Source organism: Triturus cristatus, chromosome 5_2, assembly GCF_964204655.1.
Source record: "Triturus cristatus chromosome 5_2, aTriCri1.1, whole genome shotgun sequence".
Taxonomy (NCBI): domain Eukaryota; kingdom Metazoa; phylum Chordata; class Amphibia; order Caudata; family Salamandridae; genus Triturus; species Triturus cristatus.
Window position 1 is genome coordinate 108,669,033 of NC_140588.1, and position 17,788 is coordinate 108,686,820.

General features: G+C 40.5%; 1 protein-coding gene across 1 annotated transcript in view; it reads left to right on the forward strand.

The window, feature by feature from the left end:
* The first annotated feature begins 1,541 nt into the window (after positions 1-1,541).
* Positions 1,542-17,788, forward strand: part of LOC146822704 (endogenous retrovirus group PABLB member 1 Env polyprotein-like) — a 38,936-nt gene continuing 22,689 nt past the window's right edge. The window contains exon 1 of the mRNA XM_085606274.1: positions 1,542-1,967. Within this exon, the coding sequence (XP_085462400.1) occupies positions 1,542-1,967 (426 nt within the window). The remainder of the gene's footprint in view (positions 1,968-17,788) is intronic.

Sequence of the window (17,788 nt, forward strand, 5' to 3'; positions counted from 1 at the left end):
GGTTTTTTACGAGGGAAATGCCCAGCTAACTATAACATGTGTGAAACCTATGGTTTTTTAAGTGAATTTGCAAGGTTTTTTAAATGCTAATTCCTAACTATAACGTGTGTGAAACCTATGGTTTTTTCAGTGAATTTGTACGTTTTTTTAAATGCTAAGTTATGTATTTATTAATATATTTTTTTAAACAAAACTTTTTCACAGCGCGCGCACGGTGCGCCTCGCGCACCGTGCGCGCGCGGTGGGTACGAGGTGCGCTTCGCGCACCGCGCCCCAATTGTAGCAGTTCGTACCGTGCGCGCGCGGTGGGCACACGGTGCGCTTTGCGCACCGCCCGGCCACTTTACAAAGTTCTTGCCGTGCGCGCACGGAGCGCTTCGCCCCCAAGGGCCAAATACATTTTTTTTTTTCGATAAATCGCGGAGTGCGCGCACGCTGCGCGAACTTCGCAGAATTTTTTCCGTTTGGGTGGTGCGTGCAGGGTGCGCGCACTCGGCCATTTTTTTAAAAAAAATTAAATTGTTTTTTGGCCCTTGGGGGTCCTTCTGGGACCCCCTGACAACGGCTAGGGGGTCAGGAACTGTCTACCCTGCCCCCTTTTCACGTTCTCCACATTTGTTTTTCACCCCCTCAGAGTGCGAGAGACAAAATGGCGGCAGACACTTCCTGGTTTCGACCGATTCGAATGTTTACTAAGATCTAACAACCAATCAGAATTGCGCTTGCGCACGGCAAGGTGCGCGCACCCAGCGCGCACGCTGCGCGCGTACAGATATATATATATTGATTTAAATGCTATTTTCTCTGGAAATACTGAACAGATATACACCAAACCTGCAAAAGGCACTTCATGGACCTTATGGCTACCTCTCTGCCAAATTTCACGTAATTCTGTTCAGCCGTTCGGGCTGTAGCTGCGACTAAAGTCCCTATGGAAAAATCCATGGGGAAAATGCGTTTTGGGACCCCCCTTTTTCTCGGCCCCCGCTTGACGAATCACCCCGAGACTTTCAGGGTAGGAGCGGAGCGGAGCGCCCCATTAGTTTTGAAAATTTCGCAAGGATTCGTCAATCGGCGCCAAAGTTATTCAAAATAGAATTTTGAGATTTCCTATGGAAACTCGGTCCTAACTATAACTATCTACTGGCGACCGCCAGTAGATAATATATATATATATATACAGAAACTCAACTACTAGCCCTAGGACTATCGTATTGTCCTGAAAGCAACTTCAACTACGGTAAAACCCGAGTAGATATCTATAAATATATCAGGAAGTTGAAGCTGAAAAAATTCTTCAGGATAAAAAACAGCACCAAAACGACGGACAATAAAAACACTGAAGTGACCAGCATTCCAAATCTTTCTGCATCCGATGCCACTACCCTGCTTGCCTTACATGAATTGAATGATGAGAACGTTTTGTTTGAAGCAGGTCTAAATGTTCACTCATCCACTCAAGAAAAATGACAGCTCTCAATCTTGTGCAAGCCAGTGCAGGTATGAGCCCTTTCAAAACCAAATCATCATTTTTTCCTATCATGCCCAAGGATGCAATCGACATATTCCACGAGAGAACTACAGATGAAATAAAAAAACTTTATTACAAAACAAACCACAGCAAAACCAGACTCAAATATAGAGATATTGAATATGAGAACCTCATCAAAAAATTAAGCAACAACATGGATATTATCATCAATAAATCCGACAAGGGCGGAAACGTTGTCATCTGGCCGCGCAAAGAATATATTGAAGAGGCTCACAAACAATTATTGGACTCGGAATGCTATGGTACCAGTAACATTGTGGAATACAATAAGGCGAAGGAAAACTTGAGAAAAGATTTAATGAATTGGAAAAGAAATGGACTAATATCAAACCAAGAATTCAAATTCATGATGAACGAATATCCAATAATTCCTACACTATACCTTATCCCGAAAATTCATAAGGGAACTTGTCCAGTACCTGGTAGACCTATTATCTCTGCAATAGGTGGTATGAGCGAACAGATCTCACAATATGTGGACTATTTTTTACAGATGCATGTGCAAACTCTCCCATCGTATGTCAAGGACACTAGTGACTTCCTTGAAAAAATCACACATATAACATGGGATGAGAGTTTTTCGCTCATTACATTGGACATTGAATCATTGTATACGAGTATTAATCATGAAAGTGGTCTGAATGCTACTAAACATTTTCTTGACACTAGACCTCTCATTTTTCACAATCATAATGAGATGCTTATTCAAATGATTAGATGGTGCCTTTACAACAACTTCTTTTTGTTTGAGAACAAACTATTCTGCCAAAAACGAGGCGTGGCTATGGGAGCCTGCTTCTCTCCCAGCTACGCGTGTTTACACGTGGGCTGGTGGGAGGAGCAGGTTCTCAGGGGCTCTTTGGGTTCCAAATATGAGAACAAAATAGTATATTGGCTAAGATTCATTGATGATGTGTTCCTGATATGGAGGGGGGACACCAATAGTGCTGTATTATTCATCAATGAGATCAATACTAACAAACTAAATCTGAAATTTACATCTCACATTAGCCAAACACAGGTCTCTTTCCTAGATACTACTATTTATGTATCAGGTAACAAGTTGGAATCCACACTGTATAGAAAATCCACCGCAGGTAACTCCACCTTACATGCGACCAGCTCCCATCCCTGACCACCTCATTAGAAGTATCCCCTATGGGGAGCTATTAAGGCTTAAAAGAATTTGCAGTACGGAAATGGAGTTTACAAAATGTACCGAAGAGGCACTGGCCAGATTTAAAGCAAGAGGCTATAGTGAGTCTATTCTCAAACAAGCGAGTGACAAAGCAGCATTGAAAGCTAGAGAAGAACTATTATGCAAAACGGACAGGTCATGTAATACAAGACATAATGGAGATGAGGAGAATGCTCCGCGTCTCATAATGACTTTTAACAGACAACATAGACAGTTGAGGGCTATCATTAACAAAAATTGGCCCATCTTAAAAACCAATGGTGTACTGGCGCCTTTCTTATCAGACAAACCGTCTATCACATATAGACGTGCTGCATCCATGAGAAGCCAGCTAGTTAAAAGCAGCCCAGAAAATGTATCCAGCAATACCTGGCTACAACCTAAGAAAGGTTTTTACAAGTGCACATCCTGCAGAGCGTGCAAATTTGGGACTAATCGTATTACATACAAAACTCCGTTTAGTCCCAAGGAAACACCAATCGAAGGGCATTTTACATGCCGTACGGAATATACTGTCTATGTCCTCACTTGTACCTGTGACCTATCATATATAGGTAGCACCAAACTTCAAGTTCATACCCGTATCCTTCAGCACTTAAGAGCCATTGTTAATAATGACAGCACTTATCCTGTGGCTCGTCATTTCAAAGACAAACATAACAATGACTTAAAATGTCTCAGTTATTATGTAATTGATGCCGTCCCTAAACTGCGCCGAGGAGGCAATAGGGAAAGGCTACTAAGGCAATTAGAAACCCGCCTAATATTCGAAATGGATACGAAGGTTCCCTATGGGTTAAATACCACTGAAGACATGTACACCTACCTATAAATCTGCTTAATATCTGCTTGGAAAAACTCAATGATGGCCTCAAAACCAGAAGTTTTCTGGAACCAGTTTCCTGATAAATCTGTTGCAAAGATGTTGATATGTGCCCATTTCATACTTTTAGGGATCAATACAAGTATAAGTAGGATCCTTTAGATTAAATTGACCCACTTTTTGGATATCAATATACATCTAGTTTAGTACTTTTGCCCCTCTGCAGTTTCCATTGATCTAATTTACTCATGGTCACTGCTCACGTTTATTTTCATTTATTTTTCTTCACTTTTACACTATTAAGTTGTGGAAGCAAATAGGCAATTCTTTGCACATTCTTTCAGCACTTTATTACACGCACTAATATGTACCTCCCAATATGGATGGCGTATCAGATTCATTCCTATTGGAGAACCATAATATGTATCCTTTGCAACTTTGCACATTTGAGGGGTCAATCAAATCATTTTATATACTGTTTCTTGTTTTATGGGTGATTTTAATTATGGAGTAGAGCCTTTCTCTGTGACACTTTCCTCTTTCTTTACACATACACAGACGAGCTTTGATGGACATTTAGATCAGGTTGATAACCACACATTTAAGATTCAACTACACTACGCATTTATGCCAATATTTTAAGAAAATGATTTTAATATACATTGGATTATACTGTATTTATACTGAGATATATTTATGTATTTATTTATTTATTTATTTATACGTAAATGTGTATTCAAATGTGTATATATTTATTATTCTTTTCATGTAGTAGTTTGTAATCCGTGTGGAGAACTACTATCCGGTCTGTTTTCTAAATCTATTATGTGTAAAGTGCCGCAGTCTATCCTCCATGTTCATTAATCATGTGACACTGGGTTTGAAAGAGAAAAAAACATTTAAATTGGAGTTTTCCCGTTATGGCGTCGTTATGTGAACAAGGCCGACGGTACGGCCGAAACGCGTCATGACCAACAGCAGTGAGAACTGAAAATAAATTCCACTTTGCCACTAAGAGGAGTTTGTGTCATTTCCTGATGGAGTGATTGCTGCAACATATATATATATATATATATATATATATATATATATATATTCACTGAAAAAACCATAGGTTTCAGGGGCGTTCTAGTTAGCTGGACTTTTCACTCATACAAAACCATTGAAATTACCCCGTTATAGTTAGTTCAGCTAACTATAACTCACGCGCCCGCAATGCACTGCTGATGACGTCACATATTATATCACTCATGACATGGTCAGTGACATCACTCATGACATCACTGATGACATCTCAAATGACATCACTGATGACATCATCCAGTGAATGTGTGTTTTTCTGAAAATTCCATATGTTTTATATATGTATATCTCAAGGTCGATGGAAGAATAAATGGGTATATAAGTGTCTAAATGGATGATTTGTTTTTGAAAAATTAATTGTATAACTGACTGATTAAGTGTATCTTAGTGAATACATGGCTTATTGAGTAATGTTTAAATGTGTAAATATATGTATCAGTCTCTCACTTTGTGTATAAGCAAGGGCGGATGCCCGAAACGCGTCAGATTGGTGAAACTCGGCTTTTAATAAAGTAAAACAACTGTGCCTTACCTGGATTTGCGTGGTTTCCATTCTTCGTTGATACGGATTTTTGTGGAGCTACAATTGGTGAATATATATATATATATATATATATATATGTATATTCACTGAAAAAACCATAGGTTTCAGGGGTGTTATAGTTAGCTGGACTTTTCACTTGTACAAAACCATTGAAATTCCCCCGTTATAGTTAGTTCAGCTAACTATAACTCGCGCGCCCGCAATGCACTGCTGATGACGACACATATTACATCACTCATGACATGGTCAGTGACATCACTGATGACATCACTGATGACATCTCAAATGGCATCACTGATGACATCACTGATGACATTATCCATTGAGTATGTGTTTCTGAACAGTTTTGTTATGTTTAATATATATAGGGAAAGGCCTGTTGAAAAATAAGTGGGTTTTCAAGTGTGTGAATGGATGATTTTCTAGGTGCGTAACTGACTCTATAAGTGAGTCATTAAATGTATCTTACTGCAGACTAGTATCTAAACTGTGTGAATGTCTGTATGTGTCTGTGTGTTGGTGTATAAGTGGCTGCATGGTTTTTTGAATAGCTATATGAGTGTCTATATGGGTTATTGATTGGTTGTCTGAGTATCTGTATGGGTGCCTGAGTGTTTGTGTGGGTAGGGTGTGTGTGACTCTGTGACTAGATGTGTGAGTGGGTGATTCAGTGGGTGCATGTTTTTAAGAGTGTATCTGTGATGGACTGTATGGTTGGGTGAGTGTATGTATAGGTGTGTTAGTGATTGAATGTATATCTCAGTGGTACATGTGTGAGTAACTACATATGTGAAAGGCAGTATATATGTGTGTAAGAGTATATAAGTGGGTATATGTGAGAGTGTGTGATTGTGAGAGTGGCTATATGGATGAGTGTGTGCTTGTATCAGTGATTGTATAAGAGCGTAAGAATGTGGTACTATTTTTATGAGTAAGTGAACTTGTGTGTGTATAACTGCATAAGTGAGTAAATGGGAGTGTGATTAATTATTTCCATGACTGACTAGGTGTGTGAGTATGTCTATGGATGATTGGTGGTGTCTGAGTGTCTATATAGGTATATAAATGCATATGATAGTCCTGTACTGAGTGACTGTAAGTATGAGTGACTCTACAGGTGAGTGAGTGGAGGTGTGTGTAGACCTAATAGTCAATGAGTGTGTATGTAGTTATTGGTATTGGAGTATCTATGGTTTTGAGAATGGAAGTCTGAAATTTTGTGTTGGTGTATCAAAGGTTATATTAGGGTGTGAGAAGATGCACTAATTTATCACATGGATGACGTCATCAGTGATGTCATCAGTGATGTCATTTGAGATGTAATCAGTGATGTCATCAGTGATGTCACTGACCATGTCATGAGTGATGTAATATGTGACGTCATCAGCAGTGCATTGCGGGGGCGCGAGTTATAGTTAGCTGAACTAACTATAACGGGGGAATTTCAATGGTTTTGTACAAGTGAAAAGTCCAGCTAACTATAACACCCCTGAAACTTATGGTTTTTTCAGTGAATTTCTGAGGTTTTTTAAATGCTAATTCCACGTGGAATTAGCATTTAAAAGTGAAGCTCTGACATGTCTGATGCCCTACCGTGCCTAATCCCGGTAGACACCCTTGTCGTTTATTTATACAAACATGGGTAGCTATTGACGGGCACATTTAATACACATGCACACCAAGCCATTCAAAGGGGATTCGACAAAAATTCGACCAAAACTATGCAAGAAACCCCCCTCACGGTTAATAAAACACACATCCACTGCCGGATGTGTAATACTTTTTATTTTACTCTCTGGAAAGGGGACGAACATCACTTGAGAGTCACAGCGCGCTCCTGACAGAGCCCAATGCTGTGTTACACCCACCATTGCCTGCCGTGTGCCACAAACCTCTGTGTTGTATTCCACTAGCTAGTGCATATGCTATGACACTCTCTAGCCCATGTGCACTGTAACACCACCCCGTGAATATGTCATGCCACACTTGTCTTCGCACGGGTTATATTGCCCCATCTAACGTGCCTTTCTCGATGCCTATGTTATAACGCACAGTGCTATGCCATACATATTACAATCTGGGATCCATATCTTTGTCACAGTGCATATGCAACCTTACACTCCCCAGCACATATTTTATATTACAACTTTAGAGACTAGTTAGGTTACACAACACTGCCCTGTGCATATTACACTCCAAGGCGCATATCGCATAGCACGCGCTAGTGCCTGTGCTATCTCGCGCTCTCCAATGAATCTGTCATTGCGCACAATGTATTGCATATTATATTTCACGCCCGGTTCATCTTATATCACACTTTTTGGTGCATAGTTTATACCATACACTATATCTAGTTTTCATTTTCAATCGTGCTCTCAGGACTATGTTCTATATAACACTGTGTTCACCTACCCTTTTCACGGGCATTACATTTTGCGATAGGGGGTGGAGGGTCAGGGGGTGTTTCTGCCAAGTGAGCCCGGAGTCACAGTCACAAACGTCCTCTTCTTCCTGAATAAAAGTGAGATTATGCTGCATACTTGTTCATATTTTAAGTAGTTCGCACAGACACAATGTTTTAAAAACAATAAAGTTCCTAATACCCGCCTTCTCTGAACAGTTAGCTTGCTGCCCCATCCCCTTCCTCCCTATCCTCTGTTGTGTGAATCCATGGACTAGCCTCCTCCCTCCTGCCATGCATGGTCTGATGTGCTGCCACTGCCCTCAGTATGATGTACCAGTCCACTCCTCCTGCCCTCCATTGCCCAATTCTATGCCCCATCATTGACCTCCTGCTTAAACTCTGTGCTTAGCTTGCTGCCCCTATTCTCCTTCCCCCTGCCCTCCGATGTCTTTGTGCATGCCCCTGCTCCATCCTTTTTGCCCACCATGTCCCATGGACCTGCCACTCCTATCTACTCTGAGTGTTCTGTTGAGCTGCCACTCCCCTCCCACCTGCCTAGCATTGTCAGATGACTGTAACCTGTCCCTGCCACCTCCACCCTGCCTGTCCACATGCCATGCCCCTATCCTCTTCCTCCTGTCCTACATGGTCCATTGTACTGCCACACCCTTCTGCCCTCCCTGGTCTGTTGTGCTGCAGCTGCTCCTCCTGCCTGCCCCGTGTGGTCTGTTGTGAGGTCCCTTCCCCTGAACTTTCTTGTCTGTGCACAGGTCCTGACCCTCCCTTCTATCCTCCATCGTCCTTTGTGCATGCCCCTCCACCCTCCTTCTTGCCCATCATAGCCATTGTGCTGCCACTAACCCTCCCACTTGCCATGCATGGTCTTCTGTGCTGCCATGGCCCCTCCCACCTTCCCTGTGTGGTCAGTTAGCTGCCCCTGACCCCCTCCCACCTTCCCTCCAAGGTCTGTGTGTATGCCATCACAGTCTCACTGTTGCTCTTCATGGTGTGTCTTGCTTCTAGTGCCCATCCTGCCTGACCTCCATGGCTATCTTGCTGCTCCTGCCCTGCCCCCTTGCCCCCAGCCCTACTCCCTCCCTCCTGGCTTGTCTGTTCCATTGTAATGCCCCTGATCCGTCCCTCCTGCCCTTTATGGTCTGTTATGCTGCAGCTTTCTCTCCTGTCTGTCCATTATGGTCAGCTAGCTACCATTGCCTCTTGCCCCTCTGTTCTCTGTTGTCCATGTGCATGGTCCTGTCCCCTCCCTCTTGCTTTCTATGGATTGTTGTGCTGCACTCCCGTCCTGCATGCCCTGTGTGGTGTATTGTGCTGCTGCAAACCCTGATGCCTGCCCTGCAGGGTCAGTTTGGTGCACCTCTCCATGTCCCTCCTGTCCTCTGTTATCCAAGTCCATGTCCCTATCCCATTTCCTTCCATGATCCAATGTACCATACTTGCGAACATTTTGAACTTGGTAAGAGGGAGATTTTGAAAAAAAACTGGGGTATTGATTTTCCCCTTTGAGTTACATTGAAAAAGAGGATATTGTAGACAGGAGACAGATCAAATAAAGCCCATTTGAGCTTAAAAACATTGGACGTTTCCTGGCTGAATCGGGTCTGTTGGCATGTATGGTTGTACTACCATTGCCTCTTCCTTCTGCCCACAATGTTCTATTACATTGCCACAGGCTTGAAGGAGGGTAGATTTTGTATCACAGGGGGCCCCTGGCCCGTTCTGTCCACACCTGAAGTATGAGACCCTTGTCCTTGCCCTGCCAGCTGCATTTGTAGGCCGTATTAAATTGACCAGCGGGTCCTGTGTTGCTATATAATTATCCTGAGACATCCTTACCACTCAGCCAGTATAAAACCCCTGTGTAGGCCCTTCTGTTCAATATGTAGGCCTCTTTGTTAAATTGACCATAGCTCTGCAATTTTAGTGTATAGCAGTCTGAAGGCAGGTCTGCGAGGCCTTCTGCTCCAAACCAGTAGCCCCCACCCTACCCGAGTGCTCCGTGCTCGGTATCAAAGTTCAACATCCCCCTGAAGCTGTCGACATACAGTAGGCTGCATCCTGGACTGGTACTTGCTTCCTGGGCAGGTTTCCCGCTTTTAAGGAAGTGGCAACCGCAGAGCGTCAAGTTAGGAGAACTGAGGAGATTTTATACATGAATATATTGAATTCCCGTACAATACCCATTATTTTCTGCTTGCTCTATGGAACTTACGATAAGCGATTGGCCTGAGAGACTGACCTTTTCACCCAGTCCATTGTCAGCATTAAGTGGGTAAATGACGAAATGTCTGGTAAAATCTGCAGACGAAGCTTTTGGGTAGCATACGTAGGTAGATGTAGCGTGCAAAGGAGCCCACAAAATGATATAAAAAGGGAGCACCCACAGATATCGACGGACTACCTCGCCGTCTGTATGTAGGTTAACAGGCAGTGCAGGTTTTCCCCAAGAGCTGGGAGCTCTTGTCTTCCTTTGCTTAAAATGTCTTGCTCTGCTTTGCTTGAAGTATCTTATTCTATTTTACCTATATGAAATGTCATGTTATGTTTAACCATTGTTCTCTTTACTTTTGCATTTAAAAGATTTTGTATTGTAATTGCAGGAATGCTTGCTCTAAGAGTAAACGTGAGTGTTCCTAGGTAACATTTTCCTTGGTGTAACTTGTTTCTCATGATGCATTTATAGATGTGTTTTCTCTCTCTCTCTGTCAGTACATTAATTGAGATACAGAGAATATCATGACAGCTGTATGATTATCTGGAGTCTGTATTTTGTACTTTATGTCTCTATTCTGCGGTTTCTTTGAAGTTGCATCTTCTCATTAAACTGCCATTGTATTCTGCCTCCAATTCCATGTCTCATATGTCTGTTTTCTTCATTTTTGGAGCAAGCGTTCCTAGGCACCCCGGCTCAAATTAAGGTGCCCCTTTTGTCCCTGACTCACTCTCCTGCTCAGTTCTGTGGTGGCTCCCGGGGATCTGGGGACCGCCCCTAGCTTCCTTGACCCGTAATAGATCTTGCCTCCAACAGCCTCTCTTGCAAGTCCTGTATTGTTGGTTTGTTGCCCCTGCCCCCCTTTCCACTGCCCTCCATAGTCTGTTGTGCTTCCACGGCCCTTCCTGCCTGCTCAGTGTGGTTAAATTGTTGCCTTTGCACCCTCCTACCTGCCTTCAATTTTCAGAGTCCGTGCCCCTGGCCTCTGCCTCTCAACAGTATCCTAATGAACAACTAGATTGCTAACATTCTATATTTATTACAAAAGTGTGGAACGCCTGACATCATCTTGATGTAATCAAAACTGTAATACCTAGAGCATTTCCTTTAGAAATTACATATATGAGAGGGTCTTATTGGCATCAAAATTATGGTTAGTGCTCTAAAAGGCTAAAATAAGGACATATTTTCTGAGTTTTCAAATAGCGACAAAGCACTTTTAAATTATTTGTTATCTTTATGTTTTTTTATCCAGTTGACCACTTGATTAAATGTTGCACTTAGGGGAGGTGATGTGGTGTTACTTCCAGAACTGCAGACTTTGCAACTGGGGAACCAGGTTGAAGTTTCTGCTTCAGCTCGACATTCTGTGATTCTGGTCAAATCACTTAGTCTCCCCATGTCTACAACCAAAATGAATGTGTTCTTGTGTGATGTAACCAATGCTCATGTAAAGCACTCCAATACCTGACAAGTCTGCACTATATAACACTGCAAAAACACAAAATAATAAGTGTTTTGCACACTTCTGTCATTGGGCTATATTTGGGCTACATCTGGGTGATTTTGGGCTACATTTGGGCTCTTTTGTCTCCGGTGGCCATCTTGGGAGATTTATTTGTTATGAAGTTTCCTAATTTCCTCATGTACTGCAGTCTCCTCAGTAGGAAATGCTTTCAGTTTTATACTTTGATTCCATCATGAAGGTATTCAGATATGTCACACATTTGCCATAAATTCTGAATGTTAGCACTCTAGTTGCTCATTAGATCACTGTAGTAAAACTACTGCACCATGGAAGTCTGCTCCTGGTATTAAAAGTGCATGTTTCAGTCTGCATGTCAGAATTTTTTAATGAAATAGAAGAGGATTTGAGAAGTCACTCAAAATGTGCCCTCATTTTCTTTCTTCAGCATTAATCATAATTTCTATGGCAAAATGAACCTCCTCATTGTGTTCCTTTTTAAATTAAATGTTTTAAGTGTTACCAGTTTATTCCAATCAAGATGGCTTCAGGTGTGCCATACTTTTGTCATAATGAAGACAGTAAGCGCTCTAGTTGTTTTTAAGAACATTCTGGGACATTCTGTCATTGGGCTATACTTGGGCTACATCTGGGTGATATTTGGGCTACATTTGGGCTCTTTTGTCTCTGGTGGCCATCTTGGGAGACTTATTTGTTATGAAGTTTCCTAATTTCCTCATTTACTGCAGTCTCCTCAGTAGGAAATACCTTCAGTTTTTTACTTTGATTCCATCAAGAAGGCATTCAGATGTGTCACACATTTGCCATAAATTCAGAATGTTAGCACTCTTTTTGCTCATTAGATCACTGTAGTAAAGCTACTGCTCACCAGGGAAAACTGCTGCTGGTATTGAAAGTGCATGTTTCAGTCTGCATGTCAGAATTTTTTAATGAAATAGAAGAGGATTTGAGAAGTCACTCAAAATGTGCCCTAATTTTTCTTTCTGCAGCACTAATCATACTTTTTATTGAAAAATGAACCCCCTCATTTTGTTCCTTTTTAAATTAAATGTTTTAAGAGTTACCACTTTAATCCAAGCAAGATGGCTTCAGGTGTGCCATACGTTTATCATAAGTAGGACTGTTAGCGCTCTAGTAGTTCTTTGGAACACTCTGGGAAGCTGCAGTAGAACACAAAGGAATCAACTGACAGTCTCTGCCCTTGTTGGATGTACATGTTTTACTGAGAATGTCAGACTTCATTCTCACATGACTGAGAAAGATAATGTGAATTTACAGAAAATAAGCTCTCAGTTTAGCCTATAGATCACCTTCCAAACCTCTGTGGTAAAAGCATGAGAAAATATTTTTCTCTCAATCATGATATCCCAGCAGAAGGCTTTTTCACATGGTGAAATCACCTTAGAACATACCACAATTCCTAAAATGAGTATGGTACCATCAACAAAGGATTTATAATGTAACTAAAGTCTTAAAACCTTCTATTAACTGCAATGCTTTTTAATGAGGTGCTATCATGTATATTGGTCCCAAGATGGCTGCCAACACTTCTTGGATGAAGTGCTGACAGCCAATCAGATCTCAGGATGAGATGTGTGGTTAGGCTCCGCCCACATATATATATGCTTTTAAATGCTATTTTCTCAGGATCTACTGAACAGATTTACACCAAACCTACAAAAGGCACTTCCTTGACCTGAGGACTACCTCTCTGCCAAATTTCAAGTAATTCTGTTCAGCCGTTCGGGCTGTAGCTGTGTCTAAAGGTCCTATGGAAAAATGCATGGGAAAAACGCGTTTTGGGACCCCCCTTTTATCTCAGCCCCCGCTTGACGAATCCCCCCGAGACTTTCAGGGTAGGAGCGGAGCGTAGCGCCCCACCTATTTTGAAAAATTCGCGAGGATTCGTCAACCGGCGCCAAAGTTATTCAAAATAGAATGTTGCGGATTTCCTATGGAAACGTGGTCCTAACTATAACTACCTACTGGCGACCGCCAGTAGGTAATATATATATATATATATATATATATATGAGACAAAACTTTTCTCTCGCTTCACCCTCAAGCCCAGGGGTTCGTCGCATCAAGGAAAGCACGGCACTACAGAGAGCACTCGATTAGTGTTTATTTTCAGGTACACATGAATAAACACGCACAAGAGACGGTCGACGCGTTTCGGCACTCGGCCTTCAACTGGACCATAGAGTCTCAGTGTCCAGAGTGTCTTTTTAAAGGAAACATTACAAAATTAGAAAGTGAAGACATACTAGACAAAAATTGCATCGGTGATCGTATTATATCATTTTGAAGTAAAACAAGATTTAAATCAAATAACTACAATAGTTTGTCCACCATGGTAGCTGCTGACAATATAGAAAAATTTAAACAATTATTTCATTTAAGATATAACAATTGGAATTTAGGATAAGTCAAGATCACGGTAAAGTACCTTGGACAATAAGTAATTAATTATAAGCTAACGAATGTTAATGATAAGACCCTGCTAAATGATGAATATCTAAGAAATTAGTGATTATCTAATAGTTTTTAACCACTAACTTACATCTTCCTATGTTGATTAATTCTCATAAAGTATGGAATGGTGTTAAATAGCAATGTCAATTAGTTATCAAGAGATTATAATAATTCTGGTCTGATGCTGTCAAAATACTTATTCCAATTATTACAAAGAAAAAATTCACATATCCTATGTCAACAATAGTGGAAAAAGTGGAAGGGGATAAGAGATACAGTGAGTACGAGTAACAATTTACAATTTAGATCAACAGGGAAAGTTTTGTTCAAAAGACCCATCATAAATAATCAGTTCTAATACTTCAGAGGTGCACATGCAGTTCAGCATCCAAATTACATCCTAATGGGTTTTCAGTACCCATTAGTAAGATCATTCTTGACTCTGCTCTTCTTAACTCAAGAGTTCTGTTTCCACCCCGTTCTTTCTGTTTAACAATTTTAATACCGGAGTATTTTAGTTGATTACTGTCACTGGAGTGGAATTCAAAAAAGTGTTTGGCCATAGGATATGTAAAATCTTTGTTCTTCATGGCACGCAGATGTTGCAGGATGCGGAGTTTATATATATGTCCCAAACTGCTATATTTAGCGGTTCACCAATCCCACGATGTCGGTGCCGGTTCCACGGCTACAGCAACCGCAACACTTCGACAACAGCTTCAAGCACCCTTCCTCCAAAGGTAGTAAAGCAGGAGAACGGCAGACCAGGAGAATGAACAATAATTTATTGTACACAAAAAGCAAGATGGCGCGTTTCGGCGTTAAGCCTTTTTCGAGTAAGTGCTAATGGGCAAATTCCTTAGAAATAGATACCAGTGTTTGCAAGACATGAAAAACATAGAAAACATACTACATTGATAAACGGAGCTTTGTCATTGCAATCGCCAGATCTGTTGTATGATTTCATACAAATAAATTCCAAATTCATTTCTCAGATACCCACTTTAGCAGCATGAAATAAATTAATTCACATATGCAACATTAAATTACACTATTGAATTAGACGATATACGTTATGCATTTGTCTGTGCCTTGTTGCATTCAATAAAGTTATTCCATTTTGACAAAATCGCTCCGTTTTTATACATTTTTCATTATTTGGGGGTAATTGAGGTGCATTAGCATTAGGACTGTATAATAATTGGATGTACATAATTACATTTGGTATTGCATTTTAAATCCCACATTTAGTAAATATCCACAGTAATCATTTGTAAAATACCGTATATACTATTGATCGCAAAAACGGATATTACTATATCAGCACAGATTTTAATGACATAAATTTCAATTAAGCCACAGTAGATAACAAATCCTTTAAGCTAAAATCACCAGAGACGGCAATGATTGCTATTAAGACAATTACTGAATTATGGGTAATGTACCCTCGATATAATTGCTCAAACTTCTACAGGAAACAATACAAAGGGTAATGTACCCTGTATACTATGAGCACTGTGGGCAGCGATAACCATATCTACTGGCAGTCCACAGTATTGCCTTACATTCTTATTAACTGCATATCGGTCAAATTTCACATAATAGGGGAATGCCACTAAAAAGTTACTGTGCCTAAAGTGTGATGTGTGTGGTATCTTAAACTGTAAAAGTGCTAATGGTGCTAATAAATGGAACATTGCAGGCTACCTAATTGACATTAATAATGACAATTTCCAATATTTATTACAGAAAAGAAATGTTATAATTATGTAAATTTCCATGACTTGATCTGTATGGAAAACAGGGAGATGTAGCCTGTACTGATCCAGATTAAAAACAGTGATACAGTGCAAATAATATTACTGTGAGAGACGAGATAAAGCTGCTGAATCATACTCAACCTATGTGAGTAGCCAATTCTTCCCCGCTTTTAAGGCCATTTGGGGTCTTTGTATTTAAATCAATAATGTATCTGGATTCTTTTATTCTGAGATTGCATTCCCGATCTCCACCTCGAACATGGGATAAGATTCGGTCAATACCAAAAAAGCGCAATAATCTGTTATCGCTGTTATGTTCTTGTAAGAAGTGTCGGGCTACTGGATAATTCCCATCCCGATTAGTTATTGCTCGTAGGTGTTGAAAAATACGTGTCTTTAACGGTAGCTTTGTACTGCCTATGTAGTAATAACCACACAGGCATTCCAGAGCATAAATGGTGTAATCGCTATTGCTGATTTTTGTAATTTTCTTGGTTAGTCCAGTTCTTGTTTTGTATGCTGTGCGATTTACACCATATTTGCAAGCCTTACATGATCCACACGTAGTGAACCCATTGGGAGGATTGAGCCAATTTAAGCCTACTACTTCTTGAGGATAGCTGTGGACCAGGGAATCTCTAAGGGATTTAGCTCTCCTGTATGTCATCTTGGGACTTAGACCTACATGTTTGACTATTATGGGGTCAGCTGTAAGTAATCCCCAATGGGCTTTCATTATTTTTCTCAGATCAGCTGCCCCTTTGCTGAAAGTGGTTATCATTCTCGGTATTTTGTCATTTTTTCTTGAAGCAATTGGTTCTTGTTTTTGTTGGTCCTTAAAAAGGAGCTCCCTCTGTGTTATGCCTTTTAATTTACTTTTGACACCTTGCAAAGTTTTCATGCTATAACCTCTAGTTTTAAATCTGGTTATCATGGTTGTCTGCTCAGCATTGAAAATTTCTGTTGTACTACAATTGCGGCGAGCCCGCAGCATCTCCCCGTAGGGATGCTATTGATGAGAGGAACAGGGTGATTACTTGACCCATGTAAGATGGTATTGCCTGCTGTCTCCTTTCTATGGAGGTGTGTTGTTATTTTGCCATCCACAATCTGTATACAGATGTCCAAAAATTTACAATAGTTTTTTTTAATTTATATGTGAATTTAAGATTGAGATCATTCGCTTCCAATTTCTGTATAAATTGGATGGCTTGTTCATCAGGACCGTCCCAAATTAAAACAAAGAAACTTAAGATCAACCCTAGGTCAGCAGAGGGAACAGGAAATCTCTACCGGATCCAGTTCTGATCTGAGTTTTGACTCAGATGCACTCAACACAGTTGCTCCTTTAGGCCTTCGTCCCCTAACCTTCCTTCACGAATTTCAAATCCTCAAACAAAAGAAAGATGAAGTCCAACCGGACAAGCAAACAGGAAGATGCAGGGGAACAAGAGGCAAAGGTCCCAAAAGAGGAAAAGGAAGAGGAATATGAAAAGATATAGACGAGTGAGGCAAAGAGGAGGAAGAACACAGTATATTGTCAATGACTCTGAGAAAAATGATGGTGTGAATTCCATTATCAATTTATCATCTCGTCCATTATCTATGACTGAAGAATCGGTATTACTCCTCGGCTTATCTTTTTGTCCCAGCAATCCTCTTAATTACACGGACACAAGAATTGACCTGTTTCTTTTTATTCGCAAACTTAAACTGATGAAACTGTACAAAATGGCTATAGGATCACAAAGCGCCAATAAACAGGGCGAAACAATATCCCTTGCCGAACTACAAGTGGGAGATATTGGAGTTATGTGTGATCTTTACGGTCTAGCAATGGATAACAATCAACAACACGACAAAAATGTAGTACAAATGTTGGAATATTTTGATGTGGAATCTAACCAAACATATCACAGTAGGCTTAAATTAAAATCTAAATATAATCCTAACGTCCCTCATGACAATATTGAAGCCTACAACTCAGCTATAATACAGGACTTAAAGAGATTGCGCTCCAAGAAAATAAATGAAGTGACAATATGAAAATAAAATCTAAAGACCAATGGGAAGCCCTACAAGTATTGGAGAAAGACTCTACCATTATTATCAAGCCCTCTGATAAGGGGGCAATATTTTAATTATGGATCAAAAACAATATCGGGATGAGGCCCTGCGACAACTCTCTGATCATACCTGCTATGAAGAAATCAACTGGGACAGATATAGAATA